General features: G+C 33.6%; 3 protein-coding genes and 1 pseudogene across 9 annotated transcripts; 2 read left to right on the top strand and 2 right to left on the bottom strand.

Moving 5' to 3' along the window:
• Positions 1-516: 516 nt before the first annotated feature.
• On the top strand, positions 517-5,584 carry LOC114410153 (probable serine/threonine-protein kinase PBL28). Of its 5 annotated transcripts, none has more exons than XM_028373991.1 (8): positions 517-667; positions 1,037-1,139; positions 1,239-1,426; positions 1,595-1,793; positions 1,872-2,035; positions 2,121-2,225; positions 3,282-3,404; positions 4,898-5,584. In XM_028373991.1, the coding sequence occupies exons 2-8, from the start codon at positions 1,064-1,066 to the stop codon at positions 5,132-5,134; spliced, it is 1,092 nt and encodes a 363-aa protein (XP_028229792.1). In that variant the 5' UTR covers positions 517-667; positions 1,037-1,063; the 3' UTR covers positions 5,135-5,584. The 5 variants fall into 5 exon arrangements, with proteins under 5 accessions (XP_028229792.1, XP_028229800.1, XP_028229782.1 ...); XM_028373981.1 differs by lacking the exon at positions 517-667 and adding an exon at positions 690-964; XM_028373971.1 differs by lacking the exon at positions 517-667 and adding an exon at positions 690-935.
• LOC114410178 lies at positions 1,164-8,728 on the bottom strand. 3 transcript variants are annotated; one of them, XR_003666280.1, is made up of 5 exons: positions 8,023-8,728; positions 5,994-6,297; positions 5,745-5,878; positions 1,570-1,774; positions 1,164-1,436 (listed from the first exon to the last, which is right to left on the bottom strand). XR_003666280.1 is itself a non-coding variant. In XM_028374017.1 (3 exons), the coding sequence occupies exons 1-2, from the start codon at positions 8,637-8,639 to the stop codon at positions 6,039-6,041; spliced, it is 876 nt and encodes a 291-aa protein (XP_028229818.1). In that variant the 5' UTR covers positions 8,640-8,728; the 3' UTR covers positions 5,521-5,878; positions 5,994-6,038. The 3 variants fall into 3 exon arrangements, 1 of the variants encoding a protein (XP_028229818.1); XR_003666278.1 differs by lacking the exon at positions 1,164-1,436 and having other exon boundaries at positions 1,444-1,774; XM_028374017.1 differs by lacking the exons at positions 1,164-1,436; positions 1,570-1,774 and having other exon boundaries at positions 5,521-5,878.
• Positions 8,729-13,263: 4,535 nt separating this feature from the next.
• On the bottom strand, positions 13,264-15,732 carry LOC114410191 (protein ALTERED XYLOGLUCAN 4-like). Its single transcript, XM_028374030.1, has 2 exons — positions 15,364-15,732; positions 13,264-14,763 (listed from the first exon to the last, which is right to left on the bottom strand). The coding sequence occupies exons 1-2, from the start codon at positions 15,578-15,580 to the stop codon at positions 13,658-13,660; spliced, it is 1,323 nt and encodes a 440-aa protein (XP_028229831.1). The 5' UTR covers positions 15,581-15,732; the 3' UTR covers positions 13,264-13,657.
• Positions 15,733-18,215: 2,483 nt separating this feature from the next.
• On the top strand, positions 18,216-20,227 carry LOC114410198 (annotated as a pseudogene).
• Positions 20,228-20,914: the final 687 nt, after the last annotated feature.

A 20,914-nucleotide genomic window follows, 5' to 3' on the forward strand; every position in this document is an offset into this window, starting at 1 on the left:
TAGTCATTGATTTTCATGTCAACAAAGAAAATTACTTTATTCTTGATGGAATCCTCTATATTCATTTTTCCTAACCTTGTCACAGTTTTATGTACTGAAAGCTTACATCACTGCCAAAAATTGTGGTGAGGAGAGTAGAATCTTACATTCGACATAATAAATTAAATTTTTTCAACAGTTGATAAAAAAATTAACTGTCAATATTACATGGTACATAAATAATATGCATTAAACATAAGTAGTTGATTTTCATATAAACAAAGAATAATTTATTATCAAATCCGCTGTATAAATCATTCCTAACCTTACCCCAGATTTTCAGGCGATGTTAAATAACTGACTAAACGTATATATTGGCTCCTGGGACCCACATGAACGGTCATGGATTATTATTGGTGCCAAAGAAACCTTATTCAAATGCTGATGATGACATGCTTTAATAGCAACAACGACGGTTGCACCATACCAGAGAAAGATTTAGAAACAAGGTAACAGTTTGTGCAATGAAGAGAACAAAAATGAAAGGGCCATTGCAACCACCATTGATTTTCAAATTGCAAACGGTAAAACGTAAACAAAATGATCAACATGGTGAATGGGGTAGCAGTTTCCATTTCACTATCAAAGCAAGCACGCCCCCACCTCTACTACCACATCCCAACCATAGGTAAGCAATACCTACTTTCATGAGCTTTCTCTTTGCCTTAAAGTACATATCTTTGTCTCTCTCTCCGTGTATTGTTGGAAGATGTTATGTCAAGTATTCTGATCTAGCTAGCTTCACTTGCTCCACACGTACCCCATAGAGGATTTCCATGCTATGAGGAAAAATGCTTTTTATATGGGAATAATAACTTTCTCAAGCACATGCCAACTATTCCAAAGTGATTTTTACTTCACCCTCTCATCGTATCAAAAGAGTGTTTTACTTCAAGGTTCTTGGCAAAACCACCTGTATCTCTAAGTGTGTAATACAATTAGTCATCTCTGTCCAATTGTGTTCTGTTTTTAGAACCTAACACTAATTCTTAAGCAGAGAACATACAAGATAGAGTAATCAGTCATGCCATTTGGTTTGGTCTCACTCTCAGCCTGGAACAAGCGTCGTAGAAGCAAATCACAAGATCATACAGATCCCTGTATTGTTTTTTTCCCCATTCATAATGGTTTAAGCATATGTACTTTAGTGCTATTTCATTGCACAACCAACTTATAACATTTACAAACTTTATATTCAGGGGTTTACAAACCTGCACAGCTTTGGCAACTTGAAGATCAAATGCCACGACCTACAAAAAGGCTACATGGATCATCTGTTTACACACTCAAGGAGATGGAGGAGGCAACATGTTCATTCAGTGATGAGAATCTGCTTGGTAAAGGAGGATTTGGCAAAGTCTACCGGGGAACTTTGCGGTCAGGAGAGGTAATACGCTCTGGACAAAAGTTTATAGCCCACAGGAATACATTATAATTCATAAGATTTTGTAACATCTATCGTATCTTCCATACAGAAAGCATGCTTCTTACAAAATGGTTTAAATTAGTGAATTTGATATAGATACATACTAATATAACAAGTCTCCTTCTGAAGGTTGTAGCAATCAAGAAAATGGAGTTGCCAGCAATTAAAGCAGCAGAGGGGGAACGTGAGTTTCGTGTTGAAGTTGACATCTTGAGCAGACTTGACCACCCAAATCTTGTTTCTTTGATAGGCTACTGTGCGGATGGAAAGCATAGGTTCCTAGTATATGAATATATGCGTAGAGGGAACCTGCAAGATCATTTGAATGGTTTGTCAATTACTCAAACTCTACACTGTTGTCAAAATTTCTAACATCAAGCTTCTGTTAATCAACACCTAATTTTAGGAATTGGGGAAAGAAACATGGATTGGCCTCGAAGACTCCAAGTGGCACTGGGAGCTGCAAAAGGACTTGCTTATCTCCATTCAAGTTCTGATGTTGGAATTCCTATTGTTCATAGGGATTTCAAATCGACCAATATTCTCTTAGACGATAACTTTGAAGCAAAGGTATAAAAAGATTTCCTATAATGACTTGTAACATTTCCTTCTGACAATCATGTGTACATGGCTAAAATTAACATCCTTTCTGTAGATATCTGATTTTGGGCTTGCGAAGTTAATGCCAGAAGGACAGGAGACACATGTGACTGCCAGAGTACTTGGTACCTTTGGCTATTTTGATCCAGAGTATACATCGGTATGCATCTATGCCATGAAGAGTTTTTTTCTTTCTCAAAAGAATTTCACATTTTCAATTTTCAACACCTTTAATAAATAAGGTTATATTCATTCTTGAAGATAAAAAAAAGAGATTTGCAATGCAGTATACAGTAAATCTAATAAATTCTTTTGCCATTATTCCTGTGCACATGATGTAAACAGCTTCACATGCTAAAAATCAAGAATCCATTATTGCTACCAAAGTACCTGTTTTGTTAGTTTAGTCTACCATAAAATAAATCAGCCATGCAAATTAAGTCAGCAAATTCAACACCAACTCAAGCAGCAATAATAGTCTAAACCATGAAATTTTGGTTTGCATTAGAAGCCTATGGCTGAAATTCCATCCAATTACAAATAAGTCCTTCAGTTTCCTTGTATGGTTTATTAGGTTATCAGTAAATGATTCAAGAATTTTTTGTTATAACTAGGAGCCCACCATAAGACTTAGTGAGAAGTTATTTGATTTGCAACATTTTTCTGGCCATGAAAACAATTTTAGGCCTTTAATTAGATCAAGTGGCTTCATGGTATCAGGAACTGACTGATAGATACTGTGGCCAAGAGCTCAACCCATACCATCCATGGACATGGTCTAGTAACTAACATTCCAGGTACATCAAAGAAATTTCTACAGTGATCAACAATTCCAGCCCGAGGGCTTTCGTTGATGACATTACAAGTTATTAAAATCATTTCGTAGTCCTTGCCTAAATGCCTAAATTTTTATATTACAACCTTCGCATTTTCACTTAACAGTTAAAAATGTAATACAGAACACATCTTTTATATATTACTAGGGAAATTACACGAAATGAACATGATTCAATCAGAAAATGCGTGTGATACTTACAACCAAATATTGATATTGTCTACCACCACAAATGTAAGCAGCATAAGAACAAGCAGTTTTATAACTCTAAATCAAATCTATATATCATAAAATATCTTTCACCTTCAATCTTCTTATATCTAGTATCAATGGATTGCTACACGTTTTTTACACTAACATTATTAATTCATTTGACAACAGACAGGGAAACTCACTCTACAGAGTGATGTTTATGCTTTTGGTGTTGTTCTTTTGGAGCTTTTGACTGGACGTCGAGCTGTAGATCTAAACCAAGGTCCCAACGATCAAAACCTTGTACTACAGGTAGGAAATGTACACGCACACATGTGCACACACTCAGGGCATCAATCCTTAGGAATGTAAAAGCAACATATCAAACCCCCGAAATTTGCTATTTTTTATTTCATTAAAAAATAACCAGGCATTATTATTATTCAAAAATAATATTGTATTTGAGAAAAAATGAGGGTAGAACCAATTGTAGAAAAGATGGTAGAAATTTGCCTTAAGTGGCTTGGGCATGTGTGAAAACAAACTGTAGAGACTAGAGTCTTAGTTAGGAGAGTAGATTTGATGAAGGATAGTTCAATCATTGGAGGCAGAGGAAGACAGAGAAAAATTATAAGTGAAACCATTAAAAAAAATCTAATGGTCAATGGTTTGTCTATAGACATGATTTACACATAACATTATGGCACCGTTTGATCTAGACATGTCAATGGGGCGGGATGGGTACGGGTATTGTCTCCCCAATCTCTTATCCCGACTCCCCACCATATCCCTATACCCGTACCCGATACCTCATGGGTTTAAGTTTATTGTCCCATTCCCGTACCCGTCGGGTATCCTCAATCCCGTCTCATACACGATTCAAATTAGAAAAATATTTTTTTATGTAAAAAAAAAAATTAAAATTTGATTTTAGAAAAAATAAATTGATTGTTAAACATATATTTTTAACTACTTATATATCAATAAATTTATTATAGTGCGTGTGTCTACAAAAATAATTAAGAAAATAATATTAAATTATGAAAAAATTCTAAAATAAAATTAACTAGTAATAAAAATTCTATGTCTTTTGATTAAATTATGCAAAAAATTTAAAGATTTTAAATGGCTGGCAGGTTCGGGTTCGGGGTTGGGATGGGTCTAGTAATCTCATACCCGTACCCGTACCCGACTTTTGGTTATCGAGAAAAATCCGAACCCGAACTCATACCTGATCAACTCGGGTATTACCCATCAAAATCGGGACGAATTCGGGCGAGTACCCACAGATACGGATTTTCTTGCCATGTCTAGTTTGATCCATATAACTAACCTCACTGTTTGCATTTAAAAATAATTGAGTGAAAACTCTTGTTTAATGTGAGTGAGAAAAATCTTATTACGCATTAGATTAAAATACTAAAGTCATAAAAAACTTTTAATCTTGATTATCTATGGTTGTATGGCCAAGGTTTGCACTTTTCAGTCTCATAAAAATACCTTTCTCACTAGAGAAGTAGTTTCTTGAGAAGAAGAAATCCTAAAAATTGGATCAAGATAAAAACACAGTCACACACACGTTGCAGGAGATACTGGTTCAGAGTGTTAGGTGTTCCCTTGGCATTTGGTACCCTTGCCTTACCTGTTTCTGCATTTCTTTCCTTGCTGTTCTACTGTAATAAAGAGAGTTACATCTGAATTTTCAATATCCATGTTTTCTTGTTCTGTTATATTGAGCCCTATCATTGAGAATCACTAGATTCATACAACAGCAAGATTTTGATTCATTTGACATTCATATGCAGGTGAGGCACATACTGAATGACCGCAAGAAGCTTCGTAAGGTGATAGATCCAGAGATGGCTCGAAATTCTTACACCATTCAGTCTATAGTCATGTTTGCCAATCTGGCATCAAGATGTGTCCGTACTGAGAGTAATGAAAGACCTTCAATGGCAGAATGTATAAAAGAACTCCTAATGATTATCTATACAAATTCGAAAGGCTTGGGAATGGTTATGCATAGTTTGAGAATGATCTAGTGAAATCACAAGTTTAGACATTGGAATTATGATGATATCTTGATGAGAATAAAAAGTGAACTCCAAAAGTGATCAGCACAAAGCATAACAAGTTTGGCTGATTTTATAAGATGAGGAACTCAATCCATTATGGACAAAGCAGAAAGAGCATTGCCATTTCTTTTCTCCACCCTCATTCATGCCCTCGTGCTACTCAAACTCCTTTCTGGTCACATGACAGGAGTACCTAAGAGACCATGGCCAAAAATATACCAACTCCCCGGAAAATGTTCCCTAACCTACTAACATTAATATTTTATAAGGGCATATGATTGGGGCATGGTTCAACAGATTCCATATGTCACATTCAAATTTCGAGAATGATAAATAAGCCATAGAACATATATGCATATATAAATCGTTGTTTTGATTATATTGAAGAAATACAGAGTTAATATGATTTGTATTTTCCATGCATCAGTAATGTTTCTCCTAGGTTCTTCAATAAAGAACCATGTATCTGACTTGGTATTTTATCACGTGTTACCAGCTTTACAATCTTATTCGTCACTTGGCTGTCTAAGCCAGACAACAAAATAAAAAATTTAGAGAAGAGTATGTCGTAATTTACCTGTAACATATTCAGTCTCTGTCCTACAGATAAGAGAAATAAATAAGGATGCCTGATACCACTCTCTACTCTCCAGTCAAACTGAAAACCACCATGATCATCTTGCTATCATTGCGGAAGCAAATATTCCACAACTACAAAGAAGAAAATTTATCATAGGACATATTTGAGTATAAGATTGTGTGGAAGCTAGACATAACATATACTGATACAAGCCTTCAAGAAATATGATACAATCACAAACATTACCTTGACAAAATATTTTGCAACCCTTGCACACATTCACATAGTCTTTTACTCATCAGAAACTGACAGATCCGTTTCTGGAGGCGTGCTTAAAAGTGGAAGTTTCTTGCACATCAGGTGCTTACGTCTCTGCAATGTCAGCAGGACGAAAATACTATCTGTCTTCACAATTTTGTAATCAGCTTTTGTATACATGTTAAATGGAGCTTCATCAATTATTCTGCAATGCAAGTAAACCTCTCTTGAGGAACTCATCTGAGAAATTAATTCCTCACTAGCCTTTAGAAGATGCCAGCCAATGCCCCTCCTGAAGGGAATTACCCGAAACATACACTTAGAAAGTTAGTTACATTCAGGTAGTTCCTTTGTTTGCTCAAGAGACCAAGTGTTTTAAAATGTGAGCTAACATGGATTTAGGATTAACAATAAATGTTGGATTAACTTGATGATAAACTTGGATGCTCAAAACAACTATTATAGGCTTTTAAATAGCATGCATTCACTCACAGAAAGTGGACCATAAAAAAATGCTAAAAACAAACATGACACTGGATACTTGCAGATTTTTTGCCTAAACCACAACTATCCTCCACCAGAGATAGATAGAGAGTGTATTTTATGGTCAAATTGTATAATCATTAAAAAAGTCTCTCTATATATAGACATTTTGTTTTGACTATTTTTCTTTTTTATCTAAACTACAAGTATCCTCCGCTGGAGGCAACCCTAACTCGGTAGGACCATTGTGGGCAGCAAAGCTTAACAGGTAGGAAAAAAATGCATAAAGATATCTCCTAAGAGACTTTTGTATAGTTATGGTTCATAATCATTAAACAACTCTATATATATTTAACTACGGGTGTATTCAATTAGGATTTCAAATGATTTTAAAAGATTTTTCTTTTTGTAAAAAAGTCCTAATGTATTCAATTAAGATTTTTAAATAATAAAAATAAATCGTATGATATTTAATCAACAATATTAGAATTTTTTGAGAAATTCAATAAAGTTCATTGGTATTCAATTAAGTTTTTTTACAACTTAAAAAAAAAAGTATTTTGGTATTTAAAATTATATAAATTTCGATGGATTCTTTCTTATGATGGAATGGATGAGGCTTTTAACGAGAAAATACACATTAAATAATCTCACTCAAACCCTTGAGATTTCATCGGACTTTCTTTCTTTTCTTCTTTTCTTGCAAATTAATATTTTTTTTCCCTCATCACACATAATCCCTTGTCTCTTTGTTGAAAGAGATAGATATTTAAAATTTTTTTTACTCTTTCGACCAATGGTTAACATGCCCTAGAAGTGTGATACCAGAAATTTTTCCAATTCTTTGAAGGGGGACATCTTGACTATATGTTTATATATATAAACAAACATGAATATATATGAACTTGAGAAGTTGACTCATGTATAAGTGAATAAATATATAAATGAGATTTGAAACAATTGTCGGACATGTATTTTGTTAGGTGGAATCATTATTGTGAGAATGATTATAAGTATCTATATTACTATGGTATATAGTTTTATAAAATTAACATGATTGATAATTGAAGGGGAATGAACCTATTATGCTTGTAAATATGCTAAGGAAAATTGATTTATTATGTAACAAGTTTAAATTTTTTTGTATAAAATAGTTTTATATAAAGTTTTAGATGGACAAAATTCATAAATCTTTATCAATAATTTTGAATGTTTTTTTAAAAAATCACATAATTCTTTAAAATCTTAAAAATCCATCATATCATTTCAAATCTTATGAATACATATTTTGTAAATTAATTGAAACCTAAACTATAAAATTCTAATAAATCTATTAAAAAAATCTTAAAAATCATTGTATTCCTACAAAGTATTTAAAATTTACAGAATATTTTTATACTAAAATAGTCTTTTAAACTCGTAATCAATACATCCCGTGATTTTTATTTTATTTGATTTAAATCACATGTATGCTCCGCCAGGAGACAATCCGGAAGGACCATTATATGCGGCAAAGCTTAACCGTAAGGGATACCTCCTGAGAGACTTTTGGACGGCCATGTTACAAATGTAGGGCTTATCCCTGGGAGGGGCGGGCGAGGGGATGGAAGCATTGGCGCCTCTTTTGTCGAAACAGAGCTCCACCATCCCAGCCAAGCACGCTTCTTCTTCTTCTTGATCAGCGCCGGCGGCTGTTGTTTGGGTGTAGAATGCGACGAGGGTGGCGGTGTGGGGCATGAGGGACCTGCGGTCGAGGAGGTACTGTTTGACAAGGAAGGCGAGGAATTTGACGTAGGGTTGGGGGAGGAGCATGGACTCGGCGAAGGACTCGGCGAGGAGGAGGACGGTGGGGTCGGTCTCGTGGGGCCGCATGACGCGGACGGAGAGGGAGCCGGAGGGGAGGTCAGGGCGGTAGAGGAATGTCTCGAGGAGGCGGAGGCGGCGGAGCTCGTCGTTGGAGAGGAAGCGGCCCGTGTGGAAGGGGTCGTCGGAAACAGTGAGGGAGGAGTGGGAAGAGGAGAGTTTGAAAGTGGAGAAGAGTTTGGGGGAGAGGGAGGGTTTGGTGGGGGAGAAGGGGAAGGAGAGGGTTTGGATTTGAGGGTGGAAGGGGAAGGAGAGGGAAAATAGTGTTGATGATGCTGCTGCAGCCATGGTGGAATAATTAGAAGAGAAGAAGAATTGTTGTGACTTGTGATGGATGGCATCACTGGACAGAGTGTGTGGAAGCTGAGTTTTGCTATAGATATGGAACGTGGACCCACCACCGCCAAATCTGGATACTTGCACCAATGGTATTGGTCGATTCTGACTTCCCCACAAGGGGTATGTTTATAAACTTGGTATTGGATTCGACCACACTGGCCGTCAGATTTTGTTCTTAAAACATGTAGTTTAGGATTAGTTACATGTTACGAAACATCGACGCCGATACGGATACAAATATACGTGAACATTTATAATGTCCAAAATATAGAACGTAATACGGGTGTCGTGTCGGTGTCGGACACTAACACGGATGCATGTCGAACATCGGACACAACAAGAAGACTGAAGTATCTCTGCTTCATAGGTTACCTGCAACATGTAACAACCACAAATTTTGGTTTTCGATTAATTAATCATTATTAGTTATGTTTATGGACTTATCCTTCATCTTCTCTATTTTGTTTTTGGGTATCTTCCCCCAAATCCTTGGACATCACAAGAACCAAAATGTTGGATACTCATATGTTGTTCTTTGGAATGGCAAAGATCCGGAAAAACAATGAAATATTATATATATAAAAAAAAATCTGAGATTACACTCAATATCCTTCTATTTTAGAACATTACTTTTACTCCTCCTCTCTCCAATACTGTCTAGTTTTGTTAAGTTATTTTAAAAAAGAAAATAGAAATAAAATATAATATAATATAATTGTATGATAATCCAATTTTACCCCTCCATTTTAACATTGTTGATTAGGACTGGAGTGACATCTCCTTTTTTGGCTACTTCCTTCACTCCTCCTCCATCTCCAACGCTGACTTTACTGTCTCCACTGCCGCGACATCAAAGAAGAGAGAAGAGGTTAAGAGAGGGTCATGCGAGAACGGTTTGAAAATCAAACATAAAAAAATTGATTTCTGAAAAAGTAAATTGAATACATATTAATAAAAGGGAACAATATAATTCACAGGTTGTTCCGCTTTTGTAAACAGCATTGCTAGATACTCTAAACTATGTAAATATCAATTATCCTTAGTTTTGGAATGTATTTTATCTTTTGTTGTTGGTGTGGTTGTTAAGTAGTAGATGATTAAATTGAGTTGAAGTTTTTGTAAAAATCAATTATCCGTAGTTCCATGAGAAATTGATGAACCTCCATGCAACTTCTTTTGTGGTGAACTTACTATGATTTTGCACTCATCATAGTTTCTACTACCAAACCAAATACATTATAAGTTTGTTAATATTCTTAAGGTTTAATCACTTATTTGGTTTTTATTTAGATTGTATAGTTACAATTTTTTTTTAATTTTATACTTGAAAATATCATTTTTGGATTTTTACACATATTATTTTTAATTTTTTTAGTCCTATCCATAACGCCTAAAATAATATTATTGATTATTTTTAATTGATTCACAATATAAAAATATTCACACAGTAAATTATTACTCCTAGTTCGAGTTAACGGCGTGGATGAATATAGGTTGAATTAAGAATTGATTTATCAAAATTTTGATGATTCCCTTTCACAGAAACAAAATTAGATGATAAGATTTCAATTTCTCTCTTAAGATAATATAAATAAAATATATAATTTTATCTTATTTTTCCTCTAATAACAAATAACATCCAATTTTAAAGGATATTTTTATTTTTCAAATAAAAGATAGAGTTTTACTTTTATGTTAATTATATCTACCAAATTCTCTAAATTTGAATACCTATGTTTTCTAATTCCAAGTAATACAAGTCTGATTGTGATCAGCTCCATGTTCACTTTGCAAGGCAAACTACTTCCAGGTTATTATTGAAGATCCTAATGTCATTGCCCAATTATTAATTGCACGTCCACTCTAGAATTTACCAGACTTACAAGCAACCTTGTAGCCCACAATTTAGCTCAGTTAGCCTTCCATGTTAATAAAGAGAATTTGGACTGTGGAGTATCAATTATACAGGTTGGTCCTTTTATAGTTTTATTCACTTGTATGTACAGGTTTTTGTGAATAAATTGATCCTTCTCTCCCAGGAAAGTTAAACTAAATTGTGTAATGTATGGCTCACATTCCATCAATTATAGCATATATCATAGTCTGACATCAAAAACGAATTGACAAAGTGATGAATATATAAGAAAAATAAACTGAATATTAGAAAATTTTATTTCATAAATCCATAATGTAATGTCGGATCTATTATTAATTTATGATAGGCCGCCAACTATATATATATATATATATATATATATATATATATATATATATATATATATATATATATATATATAAACTCTAGTTGTATGACTCACATTGTCATTGACGTGGCTAGGCTATCTAAAACTGCGAAACATCTCAGACCATTTGCACTAATTAAACTAATCGATCCCTATCTCTCTCCCTCTCTCTCTCTCAACTTGTTTTACCTTAGCAACCAACCTTTGAATTAAAAAAAATCATATTCAACGTGCAAGTCTACAATAAAAAAAAAAAAAAACATGACAGAGGAATAAATTAAGGGTGATGTAAATCATTCGATTCAAGTGGGTTAAACGAAATGAAGGAGTGGTTCAAGTACTCACTATGACAAAATAAAAGTTATTATTAGTTAAGCTTAAAGAAAGTTTCCATCGTACAACTACAAGATCTAAGATATTGAGTGATAAATTTTTTTGTAAAAATAACTTGAGTACTTAATGCACTAGTGAGAGAATAGACTCTGATACCGTAAAGAGAGAGAGAGAGTAGACTCTGATGAAAATGTTGACTTGCATGAGTGAACATAGTAAATAAAATAGAAGTACGTCGGAATGAAAGCATTGCACAGAAGGTTGGTGTAACAATTATTGTAAAAGATAAAAGAATGATAAAATCTTATCATAAATTATTTGGACATGAGTGAATAAGACTTATAAAGTCTCAATCTAAGGAGAGGACTAAATACATGGTAAGTTGTAACCCTAACTCAAGCTAGAGGAAAATTGATAATTAAGTTGTCAAAATCCATAAGAATAATTTCAGTTAATAATTATCTAAAATTATCTATAATAAAATATTATAGTGTCGTTGAATTTAGCTAATCTCGCCAAGTGAAAAAAAGAGTTTAATTGTTATATATAGAGAGAGATTTTAAGTCCATATTAATTAGTTATGTGTTTAACTCTTTGTCCAAACGTGTATACTGATATAAAAATCAGAAGCCATATATAAATACTACTACTAACTTTGTCATTGATCTTGAATTTGACATGATTTTTCAAAACAAGCTAGCTCTCAATTAGACGTGAAAACATACTCACATCAACCAACAATAGTTACACAAGTTATAATGATTTGTGTCCCTTCCTTAGTTAATAGGTCTAAGGATCAATTTCTTGTTGGTCCATGAAAATATGAAATAAATCATATTGATAGGAAAATAATTATTTTGTGTAAGCTTAAGGTCCCTCACAAAGATTGATCATAACTTTCAATCAAAACACTTCTTACCAATAATGTGATTAACAAAAAAGAAACATACTCACCACATGATTAAAGATAATTATGACAATTATCAGAATTTTTATGCGCAAGTAACAACCATTTTCAAAAAATATTTTCTTTTTTTAATAACTAATGTCCAAAGGATATCAGTTAGCAAGACCCTAAATAAAATATAATAAATAAAAAATTATAATATATTTTCTATATTATTCGTACAAACGTTTTATATTTTTTTGTTATTTATGAACATTCACGTAACGGTTACTAAATAAAAAATATGAAGCAGGACGAGACTCATTTCAATTATTAAAATCCACCTAGATTTTAACTAATAATAACAATATACAAGAAATAATTTCTTAAAAGGTGTATTAATGTCATTCCTTTTCTTTCATGTATTTGAGTGGTGATATTATGACAACTTTTTAATTAAACATTCAGTGAGTGTTGGGTGTCAAAAAACTTTTTCCATATTTTCCAACCGTAATGAGCGCCAATTAAATGTGGTTAGGTGGAAACGTCTCTGCAATCATGCATTGACAGAACCGTCATATCTAAAAGCAGACCAGACACAACGAGAAAGTGAACCAAATTGACTTTTTGAGTCTTTCTTTGTAGAGACGGTGCATTTGATTATGCCCTAAGCAGGGATCATGTGAATATGTTAAAATAGGCTTTTGATTTGAACAATTCAATCAACTCACGTCACAAATACCCTTACATTATGTACGTAATCGCCAGAATATTCAACGCGATTAAACTGTTTACAATTCCAAATGGACTTGCTGAACATTTTTTGAGGAACTAAGAAAAACAACATAATGGATCAAATCAAATTAATATGAGAAATTAAAGTAAAAGGAAAGATTAAGTTTCTTATGTATAGATAAGTGCACCTGTTACATTTGTTTTAGCATCTTCATATATGTCTTTTTTATTAGGAAGACTTTTGATTTTCTTTAACAGGATATGTCCCGTTTATTATTGTATCATTTTGGATTTAATATAATTTACATTTTTTGCCAAAAGAAAGTTTCCCAATTGAAATACCCCACTAGACAAAATTGATGAAAACCAAAATGACTAAGTCACACAAGACTAGCCCATGTGTTACGAATTCCTCCACAAATACACATATAAACCCTTTTGTACCCTACATGAGCATGTCTAATAAATGGCTTAAACCATTACGTACATTTCTAACACATTCCAGAATCATCATTGTTCATAGTACCAATAATTTGTCACTCTATTTTCCCTTATCAATCGAAGATGTAGTATAGTATTATATATTTCCTTTTCCATTAAGCAAGAAAAACAATAACCCCCAATTAAATTGCTTTTCCCACCCTCTCAAAAAAATTGTTATCCATTCTACCAAAACAAAATTTGATCCTTTTGATGCAACATCCATCACCCAAGTGGTGGAAAACATTTAAGTATAACAAATAAGAATCTAACAAGAAATGAGAAATACCTCACTCTTCAGTCCTAGGGTGTTGCCCCCACTTCTTCATCATCTCTAGAAAAATCTCATTCCATGTGTCTATTGGCCCCGGCAAGCACCAATGAACACAATCATTCTGCACACGCTCTTGATGCCCATTAGCAAATGGAAAAGGATACATATAAGGACCAGGGTGGCCATCTGGTCTCAATAATGCTAATTTGGTCACATCCAATGCCTCCAATCTAATAATCCCACCAAAATTATTAGCTTTTGTCTTAGCATCTTCCACTTCTTCAATCTCAATTTTTCTCATGTCAGCATCCATCCCTTCAAGTTGCTTCTCCCCATTCCTATAAGGCTTGGTCTTTGGACAAGCACCAGCCTTATCCCACTCACCTTCGAAATGTGCAGGTGAAAATGTTGTCACAATTACATCAATTCCATACCCTTTACCCACTCTCCTATCAATTATGCTATTAAGGGTAGTCCTTAGGCCCTTTCTTAGCACATCATAAAACCCAATTTCAGTGTAATTAAGGCCAGGACAGTAATGGCAACCTAAAACTGAACCACCCTCATAGTACACTGCAGGATGCAAAAACCAGTGCCCAATTGATAACACAATCAGGTCCATTTGATCCATATCCCTTGCCCACCTCTCATCAACATGATCCAAATACAACTTATTATGATTTGGCCCTGAGTTTGACTTTTCTACACCTTGCACAAGAAAAGGGGACCAGTACAATGAGACACTCACATTGTGAGAAGGAAAGTGCCACTTCCGGAATTTGTTGTCCTCCCCGTTCCGGTAGACAAGGTTAGGGGTTGAGGCAGTGGATAACATGCAAAGAAGGGACTCTAATTGGTTCCTAGCCATAGAATCCCCCACAAAAGCTATGTGCTTGTTGCTAATGAGTTGGAGAAAAGTTTGAGGCTCAAACCTTGGAAGATTGCATTGACTTGGTTTCCATCTCCAGTATAGATAGCTAGAGTCAGGCCTTCCATGTGTTATGCAATTCTGGCCTTCTTTGATTGTACCACAGGTTGTACCATTGTACAAAGGGCCTCTCCTGTCTCGGATCCATTTGCCATCAAAGTAGTCACATGGAGGCTCATACGTTTTTTCCTTTTCTGCCAATAAAAAACATGGTAAGTCTAGTGAACCAACAAATCCTACACCTCAAGTTGCTAATTACAATTCGACAAAACTTAGATACAGTTCCATTGATGCTTTTGTGTTGTTTGACCAGAATTGGAATGCTACCTCAATAATCAATGTTGCCAATAAAGAAACATGTAAATCTAGTGAACCAACTAATCCTACATCCCAAGTTGCTAATTACCATTGGACAATACTTAGATACAGTTCCATTGATGCTTTTATGTTGTTGTCAAACAAACCAGAATTGGAATTTTATCTATGTTGCTAACAAAGAAACAGGTAAAGTCTAGGGAACCAACAAATCCTACATCCCATGTTGCTAATTACAATTTGACAAAACTTCGATAAAGGTCCATTGATGCTTTTGTGTTTTTGTCCAATAAAAATTAAAACTTTACCTCAATAATCTATGTTGAGATTTAATACAACTTCTTATCACACAAATTATCAAGAACATCAACAGTACCTAAGAACTAACTGCATGTAAGTTTTGTTCATTATAATTCAAGACAAAACTAGCAACAATATAGTTTTGACTAAATGAAATTATCAATTAAGCATACATGTACCTGGAGAAGAAGGTAGTGTAGAATCAGAAAGAGAAGACTGTGAGATGATGGTGGTGGGGGTGGAATGAGGAAGCTCAGTTTCTGGAGATGGAGGGAAGGGTAGAGGGTAGAAGTACAAGCGAAGTAAAACTATGGGAAGAAGAGCATAGAGGGTCCAAGGAAGAAGTCTCTTGATGAGGGAGAGGGATTGGTCTTTGAAGGGGTTTGTGATTCCCATCTTCAAAGCCTTTCCCTTCTTGTTTTTCTTCTCCTTGTAGTTCTCTTTCTTTCTGGTGTTCTTAGCTGAGATATGAAAGTCTTGAGAGAAAGAAAACAGTGTTTTTTTGTTTTTGCATTTGTCAAATGAAAGTTGGAAGGTGTAGAGAGAGAAGCAAGCAGGTTCCTTGCCTTATTCATTTTTATTAAATAAAAAATACACATCGTTGGATCTCCATGATCTCTCTAATTTACTAATTTTCATTTCTGTCTTGGATTCTAATAACCATAGAACATTGCTATTCCAACCTTGTCCTCATTCCTTCCCATAGTAATGTAAATAGTGAAAAAACACAGTGATTCTTAACTCTACATGCACTGTAGTTAATTAAATCAGATATAAATAACACCTTTTTTTTAACATAATTATTAGTGTGACATATTAAAATTATTTTAATTGACTATTGTTTATACATTGCTACACTTCTTTTAACTCGGTAAACTCAATTCCTTGTTGTGTGTGTGTTTCTCTCTCATTTGTTTTTTTTTTTTTTTATGTTTTCTCCTTAGGACAACTTTTTTCTTCTACTCCATGGCATCTGTTTCTGCCTTTTCACTTTATTTTAAACTGCTTATTCTCCGTCCGAAGGTAAAAGTTAGTGACATAGATAACCCTCGGTTAATCTTTTTGTGTTTTGAAAAATATAAGATTGATTTGATGACAAAAAGAAAAAAGAGATCTGAAGTTTAAATTTCTTTTAATAATTTTTTTAAACAATTAATCATCTAACATTTACCAAAAAAAAAAACTTTTTTTTTGCGTTCAAAAGAGAATATTAAATGTAGATGTCACATATATATGCAAAGATAAAATCGTCTAACAGAAAGAATGGTCTAAGGGGTCCAATTAAAAAAGAACACATACTTTTTCTTTTCTTTTTCTGTGAAAAGTAAAAATGAAGTAATGAATGAACACTTGTTTTTTTTTAAAAAAATTCTAAAGGACAGAGCCTCATTGATATATTTTTTTAATCGGAGTGTAATAATTCGGTGCATTAGGAGTATACTATATTGAAGAGAGATGTGCTTAGCCAAAAGTATAATGATACTTTATTTTTGTTGGTATGTGAATATGCCCATGTGAACCAATTTGATTATTAGATGCATTGAACCCTCCAAATCCCATATTTATTACAGAGGGAAAGTTATATTTGTTTTTACATACAGTTGGGTTTTCATTTATTTATATTAAACACAAGATCACTTGATACTTCTGCACTGAATCAGAATTATCCTGAGAAAAAAAAAAAGGATATTAATAAGGAAAATCTTAAAATCTTACAGTTTCTATTGGCCCAGGCTATAATTTTGCTACTCATGATGATGGGAAATAGGAAAGCAATGATACCCACTTGATAGTGATGGCATCGTGTAATCATCTCATCTCACTCAATTGATTGTGTTGTTTAGATTTGCTAAGACGAGTGGACAACATGTGGAATAAAATACGGCAGTATATACAATTAAAATTTATTTGTATATAATGTTAATGTAATCAATTATCAAGCAGCCATGCATTTTGAATTAAATAGATATTAATTTCACATGTTATTAATATTTACTTAAAAAAAATCCATGCAGTAAGAGTTTTTTCTTACAAAGATTGAAAACACACACACCACACATACAAAATTGTCTCTTCAATACCCAATGTTCAATTCTCATATTTTACTTTCTAATAAGCTATATTGCCAACGGTCGAAAGATTTGAGACATACACGAGTGTATGGCCATATAACAATAAACATACTGATATCAATTTGCAAGTATTAAAAGTGACTAATAAATGAAATCCTTCAGACGTGGAGGTTTGTTGTGATCCTCTTGGGCCCTGTAGGGCTGTTTGTGGCTAGGTTTAGGGTGTTGCTAGGTACACCAGGAATATGTTGGTGCACTCAGTATTTTCTTATTTTTCCAATTTTGTCCTTCATTTTTACGGAAGAACTTTATTCATAAAATTTTGTTTAAAAAATATTTATAACGAATTAATTTAAAATTAATGATTCAAGCAAAACTTAAACCTATGACTTTCAAATTATTAACACAACGTTTTAATCAACTGAATTAATGAGTCAATTATATTATAAAATAAATAATGTTGTTATACATAACACTAAAATTTTTAATGTATATTTAATGTGCATGGAAATTTAAAAAATTAATTTTGATATAAATCATACAAATTATTTAATCCGTATATTTTTTTAAAAATGAAAAATATTTACTATTATAAAATGTAATATATTTTAAAGTTTGTAATAGTAAAAAAAATTAATGCACAAATGAGTAATTTAACATATTAATAATTTAAAAAAATAAAACTTTAAAGAATTAAAAAAAACCAAAAAACCAATATATATTATAAAACTCAATTCCCCTACGCTCTCATTAAGTACAGACGTTATTCACACGCATCACTTTGATAGCTCGAACCTAGGTAAGATGTCTCTGGAGGACTTAAAAATATTGTGCTGTCGACCTAGTAGGATTCACGTAGTATAAGTTCTTGTTATTACATTAACATGAGATAAAATAATTTATTTAGTAAACAATTCATGTTTGATATTTATTATATGTAAAATTTCTGTGTCAACAATAAATACGCATAGAGCAGAATTAATATCTGACATAATGAATTAGGAAAATAGAACTGTGTTCTTCTATGGTCCACACTTCAATTTCAGGGAGCATAAAATAATTCATGTGCATTCATTCACTAGGCTGAAGTTCAGACCCTGGTAGTGGTTGATGAATATCTTCTTGGTCCACAACAAAGTACAGTAGGAGCATAAAGTAAAGCAGGAAAGGATAAGCAAGAAGGAATTGCTATCACAATGAGAGGTACAAAATCAACCAAAGATCAATCCCTCACCCAGAAACTTCATCCATGTACACTCCATGTTTTACTCCCTATACCTTTAGTTCTGCTTTCCTTATCCTTTCACCATCTTTCTCTTGCTCCTTCTCCACCAACTAAGCTTTCTGTTTCCACACCTCCTTCTGCAGGTGTATATATATATATATATATATATATATATATATATATATATATATATATATATATATATATATGTTTGTTTTTATCTGTAGGAGTCAAACTCAGGTACTACCAGAGAGTTTACAACAATTCAGACACTGTTGAACTGAGTTATATTCCCTTAGTATATATGATTTTGTTTTGTTAAAACTATATTATTGCAAGTGAATTTTGTCTTATAAGTTCAAATTAGCAACAAGTAGTCTGGTACAATAGTTTGGTTTATAAGTCTTTTAAGAGACTTTATTGAGTTCATTCTTGTTTTCTAATTATTGGCAGAAAAGGAAAAAACTTACGAGATCCCATGTGACTACTTTAATGGCAAATGGGTCCGTGACAAGAGAGGCCCTTTGTATAGTGGCACTACCTGTGTCACAATCGAAGAGAGCCAGAGTTGCATCATCAATGGGAGGCAAGACTCCACATACCTTCACTGGGGATGGAAACCAAGTGAATGCCATCTTCCAAGGTTTGAACCAAACACTTTTCTCCAACTCATAAGCAAAAAGCATGTAGCTTTTGTTGGGGATTCCATGGGTAGGAACCAAGTAGAGTCCCTTCTTTGCTTGTTAGCCACTGCTTCAGCACCAAAACGTGTCACCACAAAGGGTCTCGTAGGTGGCACTTTGCTTCTCACAATGCAAGCTTGTCCCTCTATTGGTTCCCTTTTCTTGTGCAAGGGGTTCAAAGAACAAGCACAGGGCCACAGCATGATGTAATGCATTTGGATCTTGTTAATGAGAAGTGGGCTAGGGATGTGGATCAAATGGACTTGATTGTGCTATCTGTTGGGAATTGGTTTTTGTTTCCTTCAGTTTTCTATGAGGGTGGTAAGGTCTTAGGTTGCCTAAAGTGTCATGGTCTAAAGTATAATGATGTTGGTTTTTATGGTCCACTAAGAAAGGCTTTGAGGATTGCTCTTAATAGCATTATTGAGAGGAAGGTTGGTAAAGGAAATGGAATTTGATGTAATTGTGAGAACATTCCCACCTTCCCATTTTGAAGGTGATTGGGATAAGGGTCGTGGTTATTCAAAGACTAAGCCTTATAGGAAGGAGATGCAACTTGGAGAAGTGGATGCGGAGATCAGAAGGATTGAGAAGGAAGAAGTGGAAAATGCCAAGGCAAAAGTTAAACAATTTGGAGGGTTTAGGTTGGAGGCACTTGATGTAACAAAATTAGCATTGTTGAGACCAGATGGTCATCCTGGTGCTTATATGAATCCTTTTCCATTTGCTAATGGGGTTCCAAAGTGTGTGCAGAGTGATTGTGTTCATTGGTGCTTGCCATGGCCTATAAACTCATGGAATAAGATCTTTCTAGAGATGATGAAAAAGTGGGAGAAACAGCCAAGAAGCCAAAATGACGAATTCCTCTTGTTAATTTATTACACTAATATTTTTCCACCACAAGTGATATTTTTATTGGTGGAGTACTAATTACATATTCTTTCTTAGTAGTTGAAAATCTTTCAGGTTTGTATATAATATCTACTAAGTCACGCAATCGGACCTCAAATATTTAGTAGAACTCTCATAATTTCAATCAATAAAAAAAAATATATCCAAAAGAGAGTACATTGTTAATATTTCTAGTTCAACTCATGCTGTCTTCCTTTTGAATGGAATTTACGAGAGAGAAGCTGCCAATAAAAAGAAAAATGGAGAATGTTTTGGAACTTACTATGAGTAATCATATATTGGAAGTTAACTTTTTAGAACTTGATCCAAAATGAAGCATGTTTGATGCATACTATTCCTGTAAAGTACTGTCTCCATCCATCAATTGGGTTTTAATGTTTAGATGCTTAGAGGATATCAACCACAAGACATCTAACTAAAATCATGCTACAAGTTATGTGAGTCATGCTAAAATATCAAATATTTGATTATTTAACTCTCTCTCTCTCTATGTATATATTTTCCGATAAAGATTAAAATTCAATAATAGTATATTACGGATTACTCTTTAGGAGCAACAAGAACAAACCAAAAAAAGTACAGTAGCATCTAGATATTGATATAGTACTCAGAATATTGCAACTTGCAAGGAAGACTAGGTATAACTTGCAAACGTTTCCTTATCTTTTAGTGACCGATTTAATATAACCATAACTTAAACTCTCAGAAGCATTATGATAAAAATAATACAAAAAATGAACTCGAGTGGAATTGCCTACACCAATGAAAATAAACCTTGCATCATTCTCATAAATAATTTTCTATGTTTAACTTTTAATTTTTTAATAAAAAAAATTAA

This window comes from Glycine soja, chromosome 1 (assembly GCF_004193775.1).
Source record: "Glycine soja cultivar W05 chromosome 1, ASM419377v2, whole genome shotgun sequence".
Lineage (NCBI taxonomy): Eukaryota > Viridiplantae > Streptophyta > Magnoliopsida > Fabales > Fabaceae > Glycine > Glycine soja.

Coding starts and splice junctions, on each gene's coding strand:
- LOC114410178 (XM_028374017.1), bottom strand. CDS start 8,639: ATGGCTGCAGCAGCATCATCAACACTATTTTCCCTCTCCTTCCCCTTC. Junction 6,298..8,022: donor GTCCAAAAGTCTCTCAGGAG/GTATCCCTTACG, acceptor AATTCCCTTCAG/GAGGGGCATTGGCTGGCATC.
- LOC114410191 (XM_028374030.1), bottom strand. CDS start 15,580: ATGGGAATCACAAACCCCTTCAAAGACCAATCCCTCTCCCTCATCAAG. Junction 14,764..15,363: donor TACACTACCTTCTTCTCCAG/GTACATGTATGC, acceptor TTTTATTGGCAG/AAAAGGAAAAAACGTATGAG.
- LOC114410153 (XM_028373991.1), top strand. CDS start 1,064: ATGCCATTTGGTTTGGTCTCACTCTCAGCCTGGAACAAGCGTCGTAGA. Junction 1,140..1,238: donor ACAAGATCATACAGATCCCT/GTATTGTTTTTT, acceptor CTTTATATTCAG/GGGTTTACAAACCTGCACAG. Junction 2,226..3,281: donor TTGATCCAGAGTATACATCG/GTATGCATCTAT, acceptor ATTTGACAACAG/ACAGGGAAACTCACTCTACA.